General features: G+C 44.0%; 1 protein-coding gene across 4 annotated transcripts in view; it reads left to right on the forward strand.

Moving 5' to 3' along the window:
• The first annotated feature begins 4,959 nt into the window (after positions 1 to 4,959).
• The window catches only part of RHOJ (ras homolog family member J), a 64,668-nt gene continuing 48,019 nt past the window's right edge, over positions 4,960 to 21,608 (forward strand). For all 4 annotated transcript variants that reach the window (XR_012586608.1, XR_012586609.1, XM_074583719.1 and 1 more), the window contains exon 1: positions 4,960 to 5,661. Coding sequence is in view for 2 of the 4 variants with exons in the window: in XM_074583719.1 (XP_074439820.1) it covers positions 5,484 to 5,661 (178 nt within the window). In the remaining 2 variants the exon portion in view is untranslated. The remainder of the gene's footprint in view (positions 5,662 to 21,608) is intronic.

A 21,608-nucleotide genomic window follows, 5' to 3' on the forward strand; every position in this document is an offset into this window, starting at 1 on the left:
ATGGACCACCATGTTGGTGGTGATGGTGGGGGTGTGACTGATGGTGTGTGATGGCTGTAGAGAGGCTTGCTCTTACTCAAAAAGCCTCAAAGCTGAACCTCAGCACCTGCCCGTCAGCAAGCTGCCTCTGAAAAGGCTTCATACAGAGCACTTCCACCCCTCCTGTGGTCACTGTTAAACTGTTATTTTTCCTCCTTAATTTGCTGCTTCTGCTTTTCAACATACCAAATTCACTTGAGGTCTCAGTTACCACTTCACTGCGGTGGGAGACTGATGAATGGGGCTGCCAGCACGCAAGGGGAAGAGAAGATGGAGGGAATAAGGACAAATTGCCCTCATTTCAATTATTCTTAGCACAACATTGAGGGCCATACAGGCAACCCAAGAACAAAGGGGAGCCACCCCAAGGCTGCTCTATCTAGGACTAGGGGTCCTCCCCTGAGAATATGGTAACTGTGAGGATGTCTAAAATTCACAAATTCTTTTAACTGCAAGGGTCTGGCTCTAACCATAAGGTAGTCCAGGAAAAGTCCAGAGAAACATGGTTTTGAACAGCAGTGACAGTCAAGCTTAGTATGGTTCTGGTACACTCAGTCCAATATCAACACAATTCCTCCCCTAAAAAACTCTAACAATCTAAACAGATTAGACAAAGGATAAGAAAAAAATGTGAGAAGATTTGCCTGAAGTCAATTTACAGTTCAGTAGTAGTGCCAGAAACTTAATTCCTACATCAGCGCTGGTAGGTAGAAGGAGGGAGGCTGGACATCACTGTTTATAGCAGTGACACCTGGGGAGAAAAGCTTAAAAGTATTGCAGTTACCTTCAAAATCCCCCACCCCATGGAACTGCCTCTTATGGGTGAGAATGTGGAGACAGATCTGCTCGGTTTAGGCCAAGATGGGATGATGAAGGGGACAGTTTAGGAGGACAAGACCTAAGGAAAAATATGGCCCCTATAAAATCAAGGTGGTCAGGGCTGGTGAGGAAACCAGTCAATGAAGAAAATTCCTCTGATTGTCAATTTTTAAGCTCATAAAATTGCACAAAGGAAGACCACTGCACTGCAGGAGGCAGCAGAGAAACATGGGAGTGGTAGGGTTGGCGGGGGAAGAGAGCAGGGAGAGCGCAATAGAGCATCGTATCCTTTTTTTCCCTCTGCAAGCCTGCAGAGAAACATAGAATAGAATTAATTGGCAAACATATTGCTCATTGCAGAACTAATTAACAAGTTTGCAGGTCCTTCATCTGCTACAGATCTTCTCACCAGAATTTCTTGCACCGGCTTTGAACTTGCTAATCCCCAAGGAAGCAGCTCCAGGGACTGCCCTGTCACACCTGTGCTGATGAAGATGAAGCTGATGCTTCCACACAGACATGTGGGAGTTGGACATACTCTACAGTCCACTAATAGATCTACTGACAGTAAATTTGTTAATTAACACAAGGTCAGAGGCACTTCATCTAGAGAAGAGCTCTTTGCTTGAGAAACTTTGCTAGAAAGTCCCTCAGAGGTGACACCTTCACACTCCACAGTGCTAATAGCACCTGCCCGTATCTATTATGGTCTCTTTTAGCCTCCCTTCTTGCCACGGTGGTCTTGGCTAGAAGCTTGTAAAATGAGTGGGAAACAAACTGGGTTGGATCCTGGGAAACCACACGCATTTAAACAAGCTTTCCAAGCATTCAGACTAGTTGGGTTCACTTTTTTTTACTTCACATGCATCTTTCCAAACTTCATGGCTTGCAATCAGCCTGCTCTTAGTGTATTTGTGAGATGAGAACGACTGAGGTCTTTCTTGGGAGGAAATCTGACCATTTCTAACCAGATTAGTGAAAGAGCAAAAATGCCCTGGATCCAGATTAAATCACCAGACCTTCTGAGCTTTGTTAATCACTACCAATAATGCTGTGACTTCTACGCTGGGGCTCGTACTGCTCCGTTGTGCAGTTGTCTTAGGGGAGCTGAAACTTGCACAGCAACTGCAGAAGGGTCAGCTTAAGCTAAAGCATTGCCACTTGCAATTTGCAGGTTAAGAAATCTTTTGTAAAATGTAACAGGATTGTCTCAAACTTTGCTAGGCTGCTAGAGGACAGGACTGGCCGTTATTTCACACAGTAAATCAGTGTCAACTTCATAAGTAAAAGATACAGCCCCAGAGTAGCAGAGGGGTTAATGTTGTCTCAGTCCCCTGAGAAAAAAAGCATAAAACAACATGATTATACTTTGCTGCAACTAAACCAGCTCTTAAGATGCTTCGGTTCAGCTGATCTGAACCGTGCCAAACCAAGTTAAAGCAATGAGGTTGAAGAAAATACATGGTTTGAGCCCAGATACAGGTCTTATTTATAATTCTATCATAACTCCTCTAAAGATGTACGCATCACCTATGTAGGTAAAGCAAAAAAGTAGCACTGCATTTGAGTCATGCAGGCAAGATGTCAGCCTTCCCCACCTTCAAGATAGACTCATCCTCTTGGCCTCGTCCAGGCAAGCCATTAGACAGGCTCTCACAGTGTAGCTGCACTTCCATTATGCATGCTGAGGGATCTAAGTTCTTTTATTGGTGCATCTTAACTAAAACTTGTTCCCCACAAAGCTTCCCACACAGCAGAGCTTATAATTGGAAGGGTCTGCAAAGACCCTCTGGTTCAGCCCCTTGACAACATGAGTATCACAAAAGCTAACTCCTTTAAGCACTTTTGAAAGACCCTTTTAAAAAAGGCAGAGAGGAGAATAAAGTATTTTAAAGCCTCTAGAGGAATAGCAAGGGAATTTCATTGTTTAACCTCTTGCAAAAACATTGAGGTGGACACAGTCCTGCTGAGAATTGCCTAGCTTTATGGTCCTGGAGGAATGAGCCATGAGGATTTTGTTGTAGGCCTAAATCTGGCCTAAGAAGCATTAAAGCTCTCCTTAACTACAGCATGCCTGATGTTGAAAAAGCTTGCAGATAGATTATGCTGTGTAAAATGGGAGGCACCATAGCTGTTGCTTGTGGCTGATAGAGGCAATGGGGAACTGAATCATGAATTACTGGAATTTTTTGCTTCCTCAGGATCTGCAGCTACCTTGCAACAGCATGCACTTTCTCATATATTTGGCAAACTTACCCAACAAGGTCAGTAGGTTGGTAAGCAAAGGCATAGACGGTATCAGAGTGCTGGTACCTACTCAGCTGCGTAATAGCAAAACAGAGGCACAGGCTTGGAGTTTGACCTCAGCTGCAACTAGAAAGAAGCTTAAAAAAGAAAACCCTGTAGTGCTTGATGCTGCCCAGGATGACCCAACTGTGCTGCTGATGGTGGAAATGATCAGCAGAGTAAATGCTTGGAGAATGGGGGTTTAGGTGCCCAGAGCTCAGAAGTTTTCTTGGATAAACCTCAGCCTTGGACTGCAGTTGTGAAGCTAAGAGGACGCCGCCTGAACTCCAACCTGTGGGAAATCCTGCAGTGATGCCCCGTGACAAGCAGGTGTGATGCTGGGCCTAACGCTGCCTACGAAGATCCTTGTTCCCAACAGGAGGGAGGACATAAAGAAGAGGAAGAACGTGGGGCATGGTGCACCTATTGCTGAATGATCAAGACTCTTGATAAGAGACGGCAAACAGAGCCCTGGAATCTCTCCAGATAAACAGAAAAGCCTTGTTCAACCTTGTTCACATATTTTATTCATTTACCAACTCTTGGGGAAGGTGTTGAGAGCTGGTCCAGCATAGAGTAAGATCACTGAAGACCTCTGACAGACATGGGGCTGAGCCTGTCCAGGGGAGACTGTGAGTGGGTCTGCTGAGCCCCTTCGCTGCAAACAGTCTGGGGCTAAGGAGGTTCATTATTAGGGCTGTGTTTTTCTCTACTCATGCAGTCTCGGGCTAAGACAGTTCCTTTTTAAGGCTGTGTTGGTCTTTACACTTCCAGGTGTTCATCACTCTGAGCCTGTGTGTGCTTGTGGGCATTTCTTTCTAGCCAGGTGGGGAAAGCGTTTAGCACCAGTGTGCTTCCCCGTGGAGCCCCGGCGGGGGGTTGGTTCCCCCTTTCAAAGCCTTCTAGTCTGGTGGAAGGGAAATGCAGTCAGCAGGATGTGCTGGGCTGCTGTACTGGGGTTTATGTTGATGTCTGGCTCGTTTCTACTAGAAATTGCAAAATCTTTCCTGTGGAAGGAGCAGGGAGTTTGGCCCTTCATGTGCATATAGACTGTTACATATTTAAATGGGGGGAAGACAGGAGGCATGTGAAACACCAGAACAAAAGAGATGAGGGGGTAGGAATCATTCAGTTTACAGTTTGGCTTTCCACAGACTGCTATGCAGTGTTTTTATTTTTTTATTTTTAGTATTTTAATTTCTGTAATGCTTAATTCCTCTTTTTTCTCTCTGTCTCACTCTGTGTTTATATACTTACACTGGAGGGGGAAAATCCCTCTTTTTCTTTCTTTTGGGTGGATGAGGGGAAATACAAGAGATACTTTCTGAGTACCTGAATTGAAAAGTGAATTATTTATTATGTCTGACAAAGTTCTTTAAGGAGTTGGAGGTACACAGAGAAAGTTGACATTAAACTCTACCTGCCCACTGTACCTCCTGTCTGCCTTTCCACCTCCCACCTTCCCCTCCCAAATGTAAGACAATACCTGTCCCAAGACCAGAGGAGATCGTGCCTGGGAACAACAGAAAAACCCTGAGACACGGGCACAGCTCGTACCCTGCCTGGCCATGGAGGTCCAGAAACACCCGTGTTTCTCACAGCCTCTCCAAAATCCTCCTCGCCGGTCTTGGTGCCGGCAGCCCGGAGAGCAGCTCGAGCGCGGGATGGAGCAGGAAGCCTAAAAACTTCGGTCTGCAGAGAGACCTCTAGTGTTTTTCTTTCTCCACATCCTGGCAGAGTTCCTCCAAAGTACAAATACACACAGAGCTCCCATTGTTTGCAGCCCTCACAAGCCCACTGATCCTAATATGGAATTCAGCAGGAAACCCATGATTTCCTGACACACAGCAAGCTGGAGAAAGAAAGGAAAAACTCCATTAAAAACCTCCAGGCTCTCCTCCATGTTAGAAATGAAATGGAAAATGGAGTGGATTTAACAGGAATCCCTGATTCCTGCAGCCAAGCTGGAGGAAGGGAGACGCGAATCAAAGCCGCAGGCTGCTGATATTTTTTAAGTCGCAATAAATACTGAGAACTCTGGGGCAGGATGAGGATTTCCTGACTCGGACGAACGAGAAAGGACAGATCGCTTTTTTATGATATTCCTGTCTGTATATTTAATTTATTCACCTCGATGATTCTCTTGACTGATCTGGTAATTGTTAGAAGCGGCTGTGACAGCCTGGAAACATTAGTATGATTTCCTGAGTTTGAGATTTGCTGCCCCCCCCCCCCCCAAACTCAGGAAAAGTCAATACAATCGCACTTCATTTTTCCTTCATGTGCACTTGGAAGTCCTGGGAGCAGCAAGAGCAGCGGCAGCGGCAACAGCAGCAAGAATGAACTGCAAGGAAGAAGATGACAACTGCACTGACGGGAGCAGCAATAACACGAAGAAGATGTTAAAATGCGTGGTGGTTGGGGATGGTGCAGTTGGGAAAACCTGTTTGCTGATGAGTTATGCCAATGATGCCTTCCCGGAGGAGTACGTGCCCACTGTGTTTGACCATTATGCAGGTAAGAAAGTGTTTTAAAAGAAATTTAATTGAGAGCTGCAGGAGGGCCAGGTGGGAGGTAAGGGAAGATCAAGGAGAGGAGAGGACGGTTCAAAGGGGATGCATGGGTTACTTCTTGTCCGGGAATGTGATTCAGGCCTGGATGGTAGCCAGGCAGCTTAGATGGCAGCTCATACAATTGGGGCAATGCAGGATTTATTCAGAGAACTTCTTTGTTTGCTTTCGATTTTTATTTTGGTTTTGGCAAATAAGCAGTGGTAGGGATGCAATTAAATCCACTGGATTTTTGGGACAACAAATATAATTCAGCCTCCATCGGATTATATTCAGCGCTTCGTTTGTTTTTGAAATTCTGAAGATCTGAACTTTGCAGACTGCAGTTATGATGACGACTATATATATATATACACACATAAAAATATGTCATCAGTGATCTTGTGCCTCATGGCCAATGATGCATAAATTACAATACTTATATCCTATTTAAGGAGTAACCTTTGAGAATACCAGCATAGTCTCTTTCAGTGCTGTTAGAATATAACTTTTCAGAGACATTTGTTACTCCATCTATGAATAGAATTTAATACTATAACATGATGGTAGGGAAAGCAGAATTTGTGATTGGTTTGAGTACTTTATAGTGAGGGAATTTGTGGTATAAGAAAAAAAGGGAATATAATGAAGATCACTGATGGTGTTCACTGCAGCACTGTGCAAAACAGACCCACAGATTAAGTCCAATATTCACGGGTCTCTTTCTGTAGCAATTGCTTACTTTATCCACCTGTATCTAAAGTTATCATGCAAATGGTGTGATAGGCTAAAACTGTTGCTCAAACATCTGCTTAAATTTTCATATGCCAAAATTCTGCTGCTTTTCTTCTCTCACTGCTCCTTTGGCTTACGGTGGTTATTGTTGTTTATGAGATCCCTGAAAAACAGATTGTAAAAGCACTGCAAAACTCCTTGCTTATCCTGCAGCAGCAGTTGGAGTTTCCCTCATTCTCTCCCCACCTCCTTTAAAACTGAATTTTCATGGCGTGGCTTATCATAGATTTGGTATTCTGTAATGGGAAAATCTCTGTTTTCATTCTGGCTTCGTGTCAGGTTTAGCAGATGAACTGGCCAAACAAGAAAGCTGTGTAATTGCAGAATCTGAACCATGGAAATGTGAAGACCTTTTCCTCCACAAGAGTGGGCAGCGTCACTTCTAATGCAAGCAACGCTCTCTTTTCTCTATCCTTCCCACCAGATAGATTAAACAGCCATTTTAGAAAAAAAAACTTTTACCCAGACAAGATATAAGAATATTTCATGGTGTAAATACGTACTTCCATGAGCCAAAACCCTAAGGAAGCCTCACTGCGTGAATTAATGTCTTATATTGCAACAGCACCCACTTTCCCATGATAAGCTGAGATCTGCTTATCCCTTACAGCCTTGCTCCCAGCAACATGCTGGTCCCAGCACCCGCTGCCCTTCACTCTTTCCCATGCCCTGTGAATACCTCCTCCGTGTGGAGAAACCCATATGGTAGCTGGTACCAGAACACGCATGCGTCGGCCTGCGGGCTGGCTGCGGTTGGTGTGAGCGTGAGGGCACGCATGTGCGCCTGGGGGCTGCGCACACGCGTAGGCGCAGATGCCAGCCAGGCAGGCTGGCGCTCGATGGGGGCACCACGCCGAGTTTCTCTTCCCTAGCCAGGTGACTCGCAGGGACTTGCTTTGACTTCGTTTCGTCTCTGTCGGAAGTGGTAGAAATTGCCAGGAGGCTCAAAAGTCACAGAGGGAGGCGGGCGTTGAGAGAAGGATGGGAAGATGAAGAGCGTAGCTGCATAATCTTCCTTAGGGTGCCAGGTAAAAGCAGGACGCATGCACTTTTAAGTCAAGCTACATTTTCAGGATGCGAAGATTTAGTCCTCTAAAATATCTCCAGCTATTCTTATTTGCCTTCTTAACTATTATAGCACATAAATATAAACTAAGAATGTTTTCAATGAGAAAGTTCAGAAAGATAAGGGAAAAAATAGCTCTGTATATTAACATGCTATTCTGAGAGAAACCCTGTCGAGCGGCATTTCAGTTTTTTGAGAAATCCCAGCATTTATTAAACCAATTTCACTACAAAACTGCACACAGAGTTGAGCAGTCGAAATGACTTCTGGAGCAGTGTGCTGGAAAAAATCCCACTCACATAACATAAAAATATCACATGGCATAAAGTATAACATAACCTATTTAAAACACTGTGAGTATTGAGAAAGAAAAGAGCTCACCTGGGGCAACCTTAGCCCTGGGCTCACAATTTTTAGGATATTCTGTGGCAACAGCCCCTTCCACATCTATCTGCATGGCAGCCCGTGGCCAAGAGGAGAGATGGCACAGTGGTACCGTGGGCACAGCAGTACCATGGGCACGGTGGTACCACAGGCACCACAGCACACAGGGAGGCCTCGCATGCAGGCAGATCCTGCAGGAATGGTTGAGGCTCTTGAAAAAACACATTTGAATTTCCCCCGGGGAATTGGTTTGTCTGACCCTACCCTTGCCCTTGCCAAAACCAACTGTTCCAACTTTCCCAAACAAGCTGAAACCGTTTGATTCGGTTCTCCTGTGCTGAAAATGCTCAAAAGCAATTAATTGCTGCAGATGTTTTGTAAAGCTGTACTTTTCCATTGAAGGTTTTTCACCCAGGCATTATTACCAGTAGTGGTGTGTTAGCAAGAGCTTCCTCTTGCCTCACCGGGTCACAACCTGGTTTTCAGTCCCAGGGCATTTACCAATTTCCTTCTTTCTAATGGAGAAAGAGGAGGGGGGTGAAGCATTAAAAATCGAGGATTCCAGTGGTGATCTCAGAGCAGTTTCTCACTGCTGCGACTCCAGCGACTCAGGGGAGACAGTGATGCTATCCAGCCCAGCATTGGGAAAAGCTCCAGATGCACCATTGCCGTGGCCAAAGCATTAACCGTTCACAGCCCCGCAGCACCGGCTATGTTTACTTGCCCTGCTGCATTGCATCTTTTTAGCTGCATACCTAAGGCAGGTTTCAAAGGCACAGGTGAAGCAGGTGAACATATTGACAAGGGTGGCCCAGAGGAAGCAACCCGCATTTCAGACGTCTGAGCTCCAACAATGTTAGATCTGTATGATACTTATTCGGTGCCTTTCACATGAAAGGGCTTGAAACCATTTTATGAAATTTGGGCCCAACCTACATCTAAGAAAATCAAAGGCAGTACATGGATTTTGCCCTGGGAAGGAACAGGCTTCCTGCAGATAGCTCACACAGCATTTACAACTCAGATATGGTGATGTCCAGGACGAAAGGCTGTTGGTGTTTCACTGTGTGTGTAGCTGCACTGTACAAAAGTCCAAACCAGTTATTAGCTCCCCACTAGTAACATTCTGCCACAGATTTTGCCCACAGTCCACAAAAATGAATTTGTTCAGGGCCTGTTGCCAAGGCTGGGATGTGATGGATGTAGAGTAGGGTCAGAGGCAATGCCAGACAGACGGGGAAGACAAATTTGTTACTTGGATGCGAAAATGGGCGTTTTTTTTGTTGGATGCATGGACGTTTATGAGTCTGGTTTTTTCTCAAGGCATTTTGAAGAGGTTTTGCTGGAGGCCAGTGCCCTGGGTAGGTTTCCTTACCTTTGGTGAATTTCCAAGTCCTACACTGAAATGGTTTAGCCACGAGGTAAATGGCTATTTCTAGGGCAGGCGAACCAAAGCACTATCCCAGTGACAAACAGGATATTACTGGCAATAACTGTAACAATAGGGACTGTTTGGATAGTGAGTAGATGCTTTAACATGCTGGTTCCATTCCGACTTTTGAACATCAAATGCTGATTTTCCGTGAGCAAAGGTCTCTCAGCCAGGGTGACTTGTATTGTGTCTAGCTATGTGAGGTTATAGATGTTTAATTAGGGCTGAGGTTGTACCGACAAAAAAATTCAATTCAACTACTAGCAGAGTTGGTTTAATACTACAAAAATTAACTAGCTTGCTCTGTGAATTACAAAAGGGAGATGTGTGATATTTGTTACTTAGGCAGCCACAGAGCATCCCATTTGATATTCATGAACCCTAAAAACCCAGAAATTTTTAGCATGAAATTTATTCACCCTAAAATTTACATTCAGCCTTCCTAGAGTGGTGGTTGATGCCCCAGGCCTCTCAGTGTTTAAGAGGTATTTGAACAATGCCCTTAATAACATGTTTTAACTTTTTGTCAGCCCTGAAGTGGTCAGACAGTTGGACTAGAAGATAAGATCGCTGTAGGTCCCTTCAAACTGGAACTATTCTATTCTATTCTGTTCTAAAAGTGCATTTTTTTAATGTAAAAAAACTCAATGATGTAGGAGCAGTACCAATGCTATGCAACTAACTTGGGCCACTGTACAAAGGTGAATGGACTCATTGGATGGTTGAAGTCTAAGGAGAAGAGGGTGGTGAGTCTTTAACTGTCTAGTTCAAGCATAGAACATGGATGAATGTCATACAAATAGCTTTAGGAGCCAAAGTTGCATCTTTGGTAAACAAGAGAGGCCAATCCCTCCAGGAGAGCTGCAAAGCATCTGCACTAAAGATATAAAGTAGATGGCGTAAATATGTCCCTCCCTCCTCTCATGTGTCGGCACAAACTGGTGAACATTTATAAATAGTGAATCCATTTGAAAAAAATTAGCAGTGGCATGTGATCAGCTAATGAATAGCATACAGAATAGTTCAGCCATGACTGCAGTTCTGTAAATTAAAAGGAATACAGAAGACGACCGCCATTAATTACTGTTAGGAGACACATTTTTTGTTCTTTAATGATGATTCAATCTAATCTGTCTGACTTTGCACTGAAGTGGGCTGGAACGCTCACCAGTCTCAAGAGAAGTGATCCCAACCATTCTGTCCAGGCAAACCATGCAGGAAAGGAGAGTCTTCTGCTCTGGTACTTTTATTAGCATAGGAGCGGTATCACAGAATCACAGAATGGTAGGGGTTGGAAAGAACCTCTGGAGATCACCTAGTCCAACTCCCCCACCAGAGCAGGGTCACCCAGAGCAGGTTGCACAGGAATGCGTCCAGGTGGGTTTTGAATGTCTCCAGAGTCGGAGACTCCACCACGTCTCTGGGCAGCCTGTGCCAGTGCTCTGACATGCTCAAAGTAAAGAAGTTCCGCCTCATGTTTAGGTGGAACTTCCTATGCTCAAGTTTGTGCCCGTTACCTCTTGTCCTGTCCCCGGGCACCACTGAAAAGAGCCTGGCCCCATCCTCCTGACACCCACCCTTTAAGTAGTTATAAGCGTTGATAAGATCCCCCCTCAGTCTTCTTTTTTCCAGACTGAAAAGACCCAAGTACCTCAGCCTTTCTTCATAAGAGAGATGTTCTAGTGCCCTTAATCATCTTTGTAGCCCTTTGTACTGCTGCCCTTGCCCAGAACAGTCAGCTTGTATCTGTGCAAATCGATACAACTATTATATCCTGCCTGTACGCCACAGGAGTGACTCAAATCCCTGTTCCTTGTGTCCTCCCACAAAAAAGAGTGGTTGAAAGTGGGCTGCCACTGATTGTGGGGCTGCCCATGGCTGGCCACTCTCAGTCCTGGGGCAGGCAGGAGCACCCAAAGGAGACCGGGACCACCTTGACACCGTTGACAGGCCGCACACCAAGGAGCTTTGCCTTGCAGGCTCTCCCCATGGGGGAGGAAACAGCAGCCAAGACATGGCAGAAACCAGACAGGAGCCGTAACATCCCAAATTTCTCCAGCTACAGACACTAGAGCACAGCTGTCCACACATTTTGATGTGCTAGTTACGTTTAATTGATTCCTAATGCACACTGGTTTTGACCCATCTCTGCTTGCCATCATGTGTAAGCAATGACTTAAATCACATACCGTCATTTTTTTCCCCTGTTGAAACTTTATTAGACAGGAAGGGACTACCCAAGGAGATTTGCAATTTCTGCATGGGTGCTGCCGTGGGAGTCTTCACACTACCACATTCTTGAGACAGTTGTCTCCTATAAACAGTCTTGGTAGCACATTAGAGAAACCCTTCATGCAATGTTTGGGGTCATTAAACTGAAAGAGCTATAAATAGCACTGAAAGAGAGCTCTGATGTTTATTTGCATGTATGTTTGCAGTGTTTTTTTTTTTTCCTTTTAATGTTCATCCAATTTTGATCGCACAGATTTGAACTTTATCCTTGAGACAAGAAAGCGTTGACTCTTTTAAGATCTGGCTCTTCAGAGTAGCAGCCACAGAACTGATATGTTAATTTTGCCTCTCGGGGCCTAAAAGGACTTCTCTGCCGACCTTCCTGGTATCATCCAGAATAAACCAGGGATCTCGGTAAAACATTCAAGGTACAACACAAAAGAAACCCAGCAGTGCAATCCTTAGGTTTTCATGGCTGGCTTTTTTGAAGATAAATTTTACAGAACCACTAATTCTTAGGTTCCCCACAAAAGGTTTAATTCTGCGTCCTGTGTCACATACGTAAGCCAGAGTAGATCCACCGATCCTCCTCTAGTGATTTTATGAAGAAAAGGTGGTTTTTGTCTAATCACCATGGTTATTCCACATTCAGATGAAACAGACATCATATACACCCCCAAGTGTCTTAAGACCTTTTCTTTCTGAAGGTGTTTTATGGTATTCAAAGACTGGAGATAACTATCGCTCATATCTGTCTTCCTCACACACATCCCTGTATTGTCCTGCGGGTGCACAATCCACTTGAAGCCCATAGAGAGCACGCTTTGTGATCCTATTTACTCAGGATAGATCGTTTCAGCAGCAGTGCTCTGAGCGCTGCGGTGTCAAAGCCCCTGTTGTCCCCCGGTGCTACTGAAATGCAGCTGTGGCTGGGGAGGAGCCTGCAGCACCTGAGCCCCTTCCTACTTTTGCCTCTGTCTCTGTTATCCAGCTTCTCGTTGTACTGTTGCCATTCCTGGTCTGATTTCACACCGACAAGAGCTTTATGCTACAAAGAGACACAAAAGAGCTCTGCACCAATACCTCCCATACCCACCAGCATCTTGCTGATCACCCAGGACACACCTGACAGCCCAGAAGCTGCTGCAGCTGAATGCAGAGAACTGCTTTCTTCATTCCGTGTCAGCAGTCAACAGATGTCCTTGTGCGTCAAGCACAGCAGGGGACAATACTGCACCATGAATAACATGAAAAACTAGAGCTAGAGAATAAGCAAACTACAACACACATCAGGAAGGATAGTGCCAGGAATTAGAGGACTAGATGAAGCAACCATGTTACTTCATCCAGGCTTATCCACCCTAAATTCCACCTGAGCCCCTCTGGCTACTATTTCGTGTTAGGTATGTGGTGTTTAAAGGGCAGTAGGAAACACAAAGAATACTAAGCAAGTAATTAGACCATTTGAATGTGTACTGGTGGTTCAGATGTAGAATTATGGGTGTGTTTTAAGGTCAGACACAATCCTGAGGGAATGGGTTGGAAAGATGAGAGAGTCAAATGGCTTAAATAGAAATATTTCTTTGTATGTGATTAACCCAAGGAACTTATCATTGTACAGAAGTTACTGAGGACAGAATTTTAACAAGGTTTGCAAAAAAGGAGGTTGGACCAGATATCAGGGAGACTGAGTGCTATCATAAGCTAATGAAAAAGACTTCTGCAAGAGATATTAAAATGTGAGCTGACACCACCTTCTGTTAGAGGCCAGGATAAGACCTAAATTTGGTCTGATGGATGGCAAATTATCTTAAATCTGCTCACTGCCACATCAGAGATGCAGACTTGACTCCCTGGGCTGTGAGTTTGGCCCAATCCATCACTCTTGTACTGAGACGGTGCTGTAGAAAGGGACTTTTTGGAATGATTCTTCTGCTACACGGATGGGCAAACAGATTTCCAAATTTTGCTTATGCAGCAATGGACTGCTGAGAAGGGACATGGCGGCATTTGTCTGGAGCACGAAAAGGGTTAACAGGGGAAGCGATGAGAAAATGACCCTTTTCTTCTCCACTACTCCAAGACAGTCAACCTTGGTCTTTCCCTCCCCTTCTAATCAGTGTAACATTGCAGGAGGTGACATCAGCTGAGGAAACCAAAACGAAAACTGTGGCCTCTGGCCCTTGAGGGACAGTCTCTACAGCTTGAACTAACAATCACATCCACTGTCTTCAAATCAATAATTGACTTAGCACATGTGGCCAACCATCCACACCGGGGGGCAAAACCACTTACGGGTGGTGCCAGAACAGGTACATGTTGACAGCCTGGCAGATGCTTTTCAACAGCAGATGCTCCACATGTAGCAAAGAAAAACAAAAACTTAGCAAAGAAGTCTAAACAACCAAAATTCCTAGACATGTACAAACTTCTTCATTTCTGCAGGATGTGGCAATGGTTTTAATAAGGCACCTTTACGATGGCTTAGTTAACTAATTAAGTCAGTGCAAAAGGCCTCCAGTAAAACTTCCTTCTCATTTTCTGTTCTCTTCATAAAACTTGATACCTTGATGTCTGTATTAGTGATACACACCGTTGCTACCGTGCATCACTGTGTATATTTTGCCCTTTCCTGTGTTCTAACTTTCCACTTGTTATGGCCAGACCTAATGACATCATGGAAATGGCAAGGGATGAGGAAGAGCAAACATATTTCCTTCAATTGTTCTGTTCAGACAAAGTCATTAAACAGTAATGACATCTCCTGTCAAATTATTATTTTATCTTTGCAATAAAAAAATCCAAATTACTATATTTCTAGTCTGCTTTTAAGAGTGATCACTCAGCAGTCTCCTGTCAGGTATATTGTTCTTGTATCCCAAGCTATGGATTTTCCAGCTAAGCCAAGGAGTAAGTTACTGAAGAATGAAAGCTTTATGAATTGTCACCCCAAGTTTTATCCCAAGAAGCTATGAATGAATGAACTCTAGACTGGATTTACAAACTGGTATTCATCTCTCTTTTTTTCCCTAAATAAGATCAGGGAAAATGCATTTGAAAATAATGTCTAATAATTAAAAGCTAAAAAAAATAATGTGAATTTACCCTATTTACAGCCAAGCATTATTCACATTCAAACTCAGAAATCTCTCACCCAACACAAACCATGCTACCAGCAGCTGTGGCTGAATGCAGGGACTAGACCTTTACATGCAACTTCTACATGTGCTAAAATGCTCAAATGCCGTTTATCAGCCAATGACTTTCCCATGTGCCCAGGTCGACAGGAAAGCTCTCCCAGATCTGAGAATGAATCATTACACCTTACTGCAATCCCAAGTACCATCCACCAGGTTTCATCAGTGAGGACACAGCCAGGTGAGCGTAGCATGAAGTAGGACCCAGTGAAAGAATCCAACCGTGTGGTTGCTACCACCTTTGGCTAAAATGGATGCAGATCTCATTATGCAACGATGGCTATTCCTTAGTATTTGTTCTGTAGCAGACATATTCATAGATTTATGACTAAAACCAAAGCCCTCTTATTAAACAGATGCTAATGTGGACATGGAAAGTCATCGTATGAGACTAGTCAAGATGGCTCAGAAGGGCCCTGGGGTACACAGTGCCATCTGCATCCTGCGGCACTTGCACCATCCCAGTGGTGTCCCCAGCTAGTCCCCGCAGCCAAAGTGGTATATTCGGGATCCCCAGGAAGGGGAAGGCATGAAAGACCATGAGAGCTTGGTATTTCAGCTAGCACAGTTCCCCAGACTTACTGTGGGTCCAGTGCACCAGCAAATCTAGCAGTGGGGTTGCCCTAGGGTTGCCTTTCTGCCTCAGGGTCTGGCACAGCAATGAATCCATAAATATGAAATGCGCCAACCATCCTCAGGGGAAGAGGAGGATGGAAAAACCATTCACTGACAGGAGAAGCACTGGGGACAAAAAAAAAAAGAAAAAAAATCTCCCCAAGGAGGGAGGTGGACAGCTGTAAAAATATTCCCAAGCACAGTGGCACAGGAGGCACACTCAGGAGGGTGATGGCTTGGGAGCAGGAGGGGAAGAGCAGCACAGCGCTGTACAGGATCCTCACTCCTGGTTCAGACAGTATGTAAGCATATCATGGAAATAGCAGTCCCAGTGATGAGCACAGGAGCCAGAACTTAGGCATCTGAAAGAGTTAAAGAGGGCTGCGCAGAGGGGCTGGACAGAAAGGTCCTGCCACAGTGCAGGAGGATGCCTGAGATGACTCACTAAAACTACTTTCCAACCCCTGCAATTCTGAGGGGACAGAGGCCACGTCTCTTATTAAAGACTCTCTGGCACAGACATCCAGCTATAACTTTAAAGTAATGATATTAACAGCATCTGCTAGTGCTCGGCTTTCTGCAGACTTTAAGGAAAAGAACAACTTCAGCAATGAGTGGGAAAACATACATGTTCAAACATAACATTATTTTTTATCCCCCAGGAGATGGGACAAAAAGAGCATCTATTTACAATAATAATGCTGCTTTGCTGAGAACAGACCATAAGGAAAATCCCATAAGGTTGGAAAATGTGTTTTAAGTTCACAAACTGTCTCTTGCTCCAGCTCCAGAGCAGGCAGCCATCAAGCTGTTGTGAGCAGCTCTGTCCTCAAAGGCCAGACCCTCCCCATCTCGGACACTCTTGGTTTCTGAGCAATGTCCCCAGCTCCGTTTCAGAACTGGTTAGCTTACCTTGGCATGTTTTTCTCCAATAACTAGGCGTACGATCAATGTCTTTTTCTAGTTTTGGGGGCCCAGTTGCATGAGACCCTGTCCATGAGCAGCAGAAATGCAGAGACATGATTTTTCATTTAAAAGGTGAGGTGTTTCCACCAGGGAATCTCAGCTCTGGAACAAACTCACACTGAAGATGCCTCCCGAGACCATCTGTCTTATGCTATATATATCAAGCAGTGGCTTACGGAAGCGATGCCCAGGACTTGTGTTGTCCCTTCAAGCTTGGACAACAATGCTGCTTTGCCAGGTTGGGTTGTGTGATCCCACTTCCCAGATGGCTCCACATGGGCACACAAACCCAAGGCCTCAGGGTCTACATCGAGGGCTCAGGGTCTATCTACATATAGATTACAAAATACTCTCTAGAAGTATTTTGTAATTGCATCATTATTTTCGGTTAGATACAACTCTGCATAGACCATTTCAGCTGTACCAAAATACAAAGGATACTATAGAATTGCTTGTAGTTTCTTTCTTGTTTAATCCCGTTTTTGCTTTCTGAAAAATTGCCATTAAAATTTTCAGAAAAAGCATGAATAGAATCTAGAAGGGCATTTATATGCTCTTATGTAAGCTCTCAGAAAGACCCTTTACCTTTACAGTGCTGCTTTGCTTTGCTCTGTCTATGTAACCAGTAAATCTCAAAAAGCTGTACAACTCCCTTCATCTCATTGCCTTCTAGTTACTGCTTGGAATATTTTAAGCCTGTTCCAGGAATACAAGGGAGTAACATCTTTCATGAAAAAAAATATATGTGAAATATAGCTTTAAGAAAGTAATTTTGCAGGAATACCGTCCATGAAAACAGGACCAAACTCAACATTAAAAGAGGACTTCATATTCCAAAAAATATTCAGCTGATCTGCCAGAAACCAGGCCTTACAGAAGAACTCCAAATTAGCTGAGCCAGTTCATGATATCATTAATACGGAGAATTTCCCTTGCCATGCTTAGCAATATTCTCTGATGGACTGTGCCACATGGAGATCTGCTGGGAATTTACCTAAACCATTCAGTTTGGTTCAAGTCCAGAGGGGTGAGGTTGCTGTGGTTCTTGTTATTTTAATATTTCAGAGTGTTAAGTGCATTTTGTCCCTCTACTCTCCCTCCTGGGAAACTGCTAAAATGGTGAAATAATTCATTCTTCCATTATTTGAAGCATATTGCCCAATTTATTTCTTTTCCTGTAAAGAGCTGCTTGTAGCAACACCATAAGTTCCTCCTGAAGCTTCCAAGGAAGGAAGAAGCAACAGGGAGTACAAATGCAGAATGCGGTCCCCGAGCTGAATTAACATTTGCTAAGAAAATGGTGGAACAGGAATAGCTTGTGTTGTCTCCATGTGGTAATCCTCCTGGGTTTCTTTCCCCCTGCCCTCTATTTATGTATGAATGTGAGTGATTAAAAAAAAAACACAACAATTTTGCAAGGAAAACAGTATTTTGAGACTATGCCCAACAGGGTGGAAACTCCTGAGGACACAGGGGAACCTTGTCCCTGGCAAAGTGCATTCACAGTACCTCATGGTGAGGTGCAGGAGACGATTCATACAAAGACCAGCTGATCAGAGAGCACCTTGTACCTTCCATCACAGTAAGTCCTTCCAGGTCTTAATCCCCTTTCTGCAGTTCCCTCTATCATTCAGAATGAATAGCCACATTTCCTTTTCTTGGTGTTTGTTTTCCACATGGCTTCAGGTGAGTCTTCCCACCTGAAATGTTAGAGAAAAAGAAAGACAGTTTGTCTTTCCAAAGCATGCCTGGGTACAGCATGGGACATGGAGCTGGGCAGAACTAGATATGGGTCCTGCAGAGCCATCTCGGAGCCAGCTGGGTCCAAAACCAAACCACAGACATTGCACACATAGCGGCTGCCCCACAGGCCAAGTGATAATTATTACCGTGTGTTTCTTCTGATTTCCTCAAGTGCTGCCGAGCTGGCGAGGGCTGCAGCCAGCCAGGGCATGAGAGCAGATGTTCTTGCCTTCTGACAGATGTCAGCTCTTCCCAACAGAAAATGCCATCCGAGATGACTGAAAACCAAGGAGCAGCCAGACAGGGCTTTCCAGGAGAGCAGTGGGACCACCCTGCAGTAACCACTATCCATTGCAGAGACCATCCAGCAGCCACCTCTTTCCTGGCAAATCCCTGCCGCAGCATACCATAAAGACATTATCTCAGCTTTGCTTCTTGTGCGTAAGCTAGGGAAAGTCAAAAGAGCCATGGAGCTGCATGACAAACAAAAAAAAGCCCAAGAAAATAGGAAAGAAGAACTGGAAGAGGGTGGGAAAGAAATGTACATCCTCAGAGGATGGAGGGAAAAGGTATGTTTAAGAGAAGACAGTCCAGAAACAATCCATAAGTCATAAAACGAGTCATTTGTAACAGCTATGTTTTGGGGGATATGACTCATGATTCTGAACTTTTGGGGTTAGCAAAAGTTCTGGCCGGGGCATTTTTGATGAACTATCCCACCAGGAGAAAATGCTGATTCATGAAAGCTGAAGCATTTTTTAAATACTTGGAAGGACAAATTCTTGAGGTCCAGGGCCCTCTGGTTATTTCTGACAGTGCAGCAAGAAAGACCTAAATTGGAAACATAATATCTGAAGGTTTTGTTTTCATTCCTTTGTAAAATGAAAACAAATTGTAAAACCTCAGAAGTTGTCACAAAGCTGAATTATCATCCTCCTGGCCAGTTCTAGTTGGTGACTGCTATTATGCATTTTACAGTTACGGTATTGTAATCATTATTATCCGAGGGCAGTCTTACTCCCACTTCCTCTAAAAGAAATGTTTGCACAACAAAGACAAAAATTTCTAAGGAAAATGCCTCAGATACCATGAGTTCAGGTGTGGTTTTAGGTTCTATCAATACGAAGAGCTGCAACGGTTGCAGGGAGAGGTTGGCAATCATTGAAAGCCTTGGCAAACCTAGTGGCAGAACCAGGCAAGCGCTTAGGAGAAGAGAAAAGCCTTTGAACTGTGTGACTCATTGTGTCTTTAATCTTGCTGGTGCAGGCTACCTGCAGAGTGTTTTTTTCTCCTCTTCTCCTTTGATGACTTTTGTTATCACATTACTGTCTAACAAATCCACATTTCTAATTAATAAGGCCACATAGGTTTGATTTCCAGAAGGCGGCAGTTAGCCCAAGCACTCTCAAAGGTTTTCAAAGTACATCTTCCCTCAGCCAGACACAGTCTTGCTCCGGTGAGTGGTCCCCAAAGTCAGTGACACTGGGACAAGGACTTCATCTGTGATGCCCAGTGGACATGGGGGGAGGTGTCTGTGGCCGCATTCTAGTGATGATGCTTGTAGATTATGCAGGAAATATACAGTAAAAGACCTGATTGGGAGCTCACGCCATATTAAGTTAGGAAGGGCACCATTGTGGTTAGGGAAATTAGGTCGTGTGCAACCAGTTTCAGTTTTAAATTCAACCTATATTGCAGCTTCTGAGATCATTTACTGTCAGGCCACTTTGAGGTTTCCCCCCATATAGTTGCATTTCAATTATCTGTCACGTTAACAAACCAAGCCACTGCTATTTGATAGAAAGGATGCATTCCATCAGCCAGAAGCTAAAACATTCTGTCCTTCCCAGGAGCTTCTCAACAGAGGGTTCAAAATCCTGTCTTAGTATGAGTTACACCTGACCTAAGGAAGTTCATTTGAGGTGTCTGAGAACCACTGAATTTCAGATTTCCTATATGGGCAGCCCTTTTTAATGTGCTCCTGCTGTGAGCTGTCAGGCAAGAATGAAAACAGAGTCATCAGAGGTAATGAGAAGGCACTACCGACGGTGCCTAATGGATTTTCTTCCTTAGAAGATCTGCAGGCGTAACCTGAAAGAGATTGGTTTCATTTCCCAGTGAGCGTGGTGGGTGTGGATGCCTAAAATTAGAAATAGTCTGTATCAGCTGTAAATATTTGTGCCTATTGCCATAATATGTAGCTTTTAGTCTGATGATCCTCAGCATGAGGAAATCACAGTAAATACATTTTGATATTGAAAATGCAGGAAATAATAGATTTTTAGGCAATCGTTCTCAAGGTTAGCTGTGCTCACACAAACTGCCGGGTTCATCTGGTTTTGGAAGACTCACAGAGCTGAGGCCAAGCAAATCTAAGTCAGGAAACCCTTGAAGTAAAGGAATGAATGGCGTACAATAAAAGGACAACAAGTAGATGAATAAAGTAAGTGAATGAAGCAGATAATTTCCTTAATGCATTTCTATGCAAAGTGCTAAGCTCCCAGGAAATCAGCCTGAAGATACTTATGTCATAAAACAGATAATTTCTCAAGAAGGAAGTATCAGTTTTCCCCTTATATATTTGCAGGAGATGCAAGGAAATGTTCATGTATAAATAATTGTGTGATTTGTGTTTGTCAAAAAAAAAGACTTATTAGATTACACAGAAGCCATATGTTTGGGGATTATATTTCCCAATTTTTTTTCCTTGACTTTTTTTACTTTGCTATATTAATTTATATAAGCAGTTAGGGAAGTGCCTGTAGTTTCCACTTCAGGGAATTTTCCTCCAAATCATTTGCACAGATGCCTGTTGCTAAGCAAAGACCTAATGCCTAATTGCCTAAAGCAAAGTCCTGATGCCACTCACCATTTCACAGATGCAACCCCTGTTAATTATGGGGGCTGGTAAATCAGCTTTACTTCTCTTTATGTTTTTTAATAGTATATACAGAAGAAAAAGAGATTGATCAGCAGAGGAATACAGATGCCATCTCGGCACGGGGCAGGACCACTCCAGTATTGAAAAATCTCCCATATACCTGCTCAGAGAAAGGCAACTCCACCATAACCCCAGTGAGGGCCAGAGTTCACCAGCAACAATAAGAAAAAACAGTAACAGGAACCAGAAAGTCAGGGCAGGTCAGGCAAGATAAACACTAACTTAAGAAAACATGCAAAGCCCAGAAGGAACCTAGATCTTGGCATTCATGCTGTACAATAGTCATTCCTGGGGTAGAAAAAATGTAGCTGGGTCCCTTGTCTGGGCACCTCGTCTGCAACCAGATGTGAGAGGACGGAAAATCTCTCTCTCTCTCACTTATGGAAACTTAGGTTGGAGTTTTTGCAGCCACCTTGTAGAGCTGGGGAACCCATTCAAATTTAATTTGAAAATAGGCATTTTGGGTTCCATAGAAAATCCTCTCCCCTCATTTTGATTCCCAAGAGGTTCAAATTCCCTTGTTCAGCATCCTGAGCTGCTGAAG

Source organism: Larus michahellis, chromosome 4 (assembly GCF_964199755.1).
Source record: "Larus michahellis chromosome 4, bLarMic1.1, whole genome shotgun sequence".
Lineage (NCBI taxonomy): Eukaryota > Metazoa > Chordata > Aves > Charadriiformes > Laridae > Larus > Larus michahellis.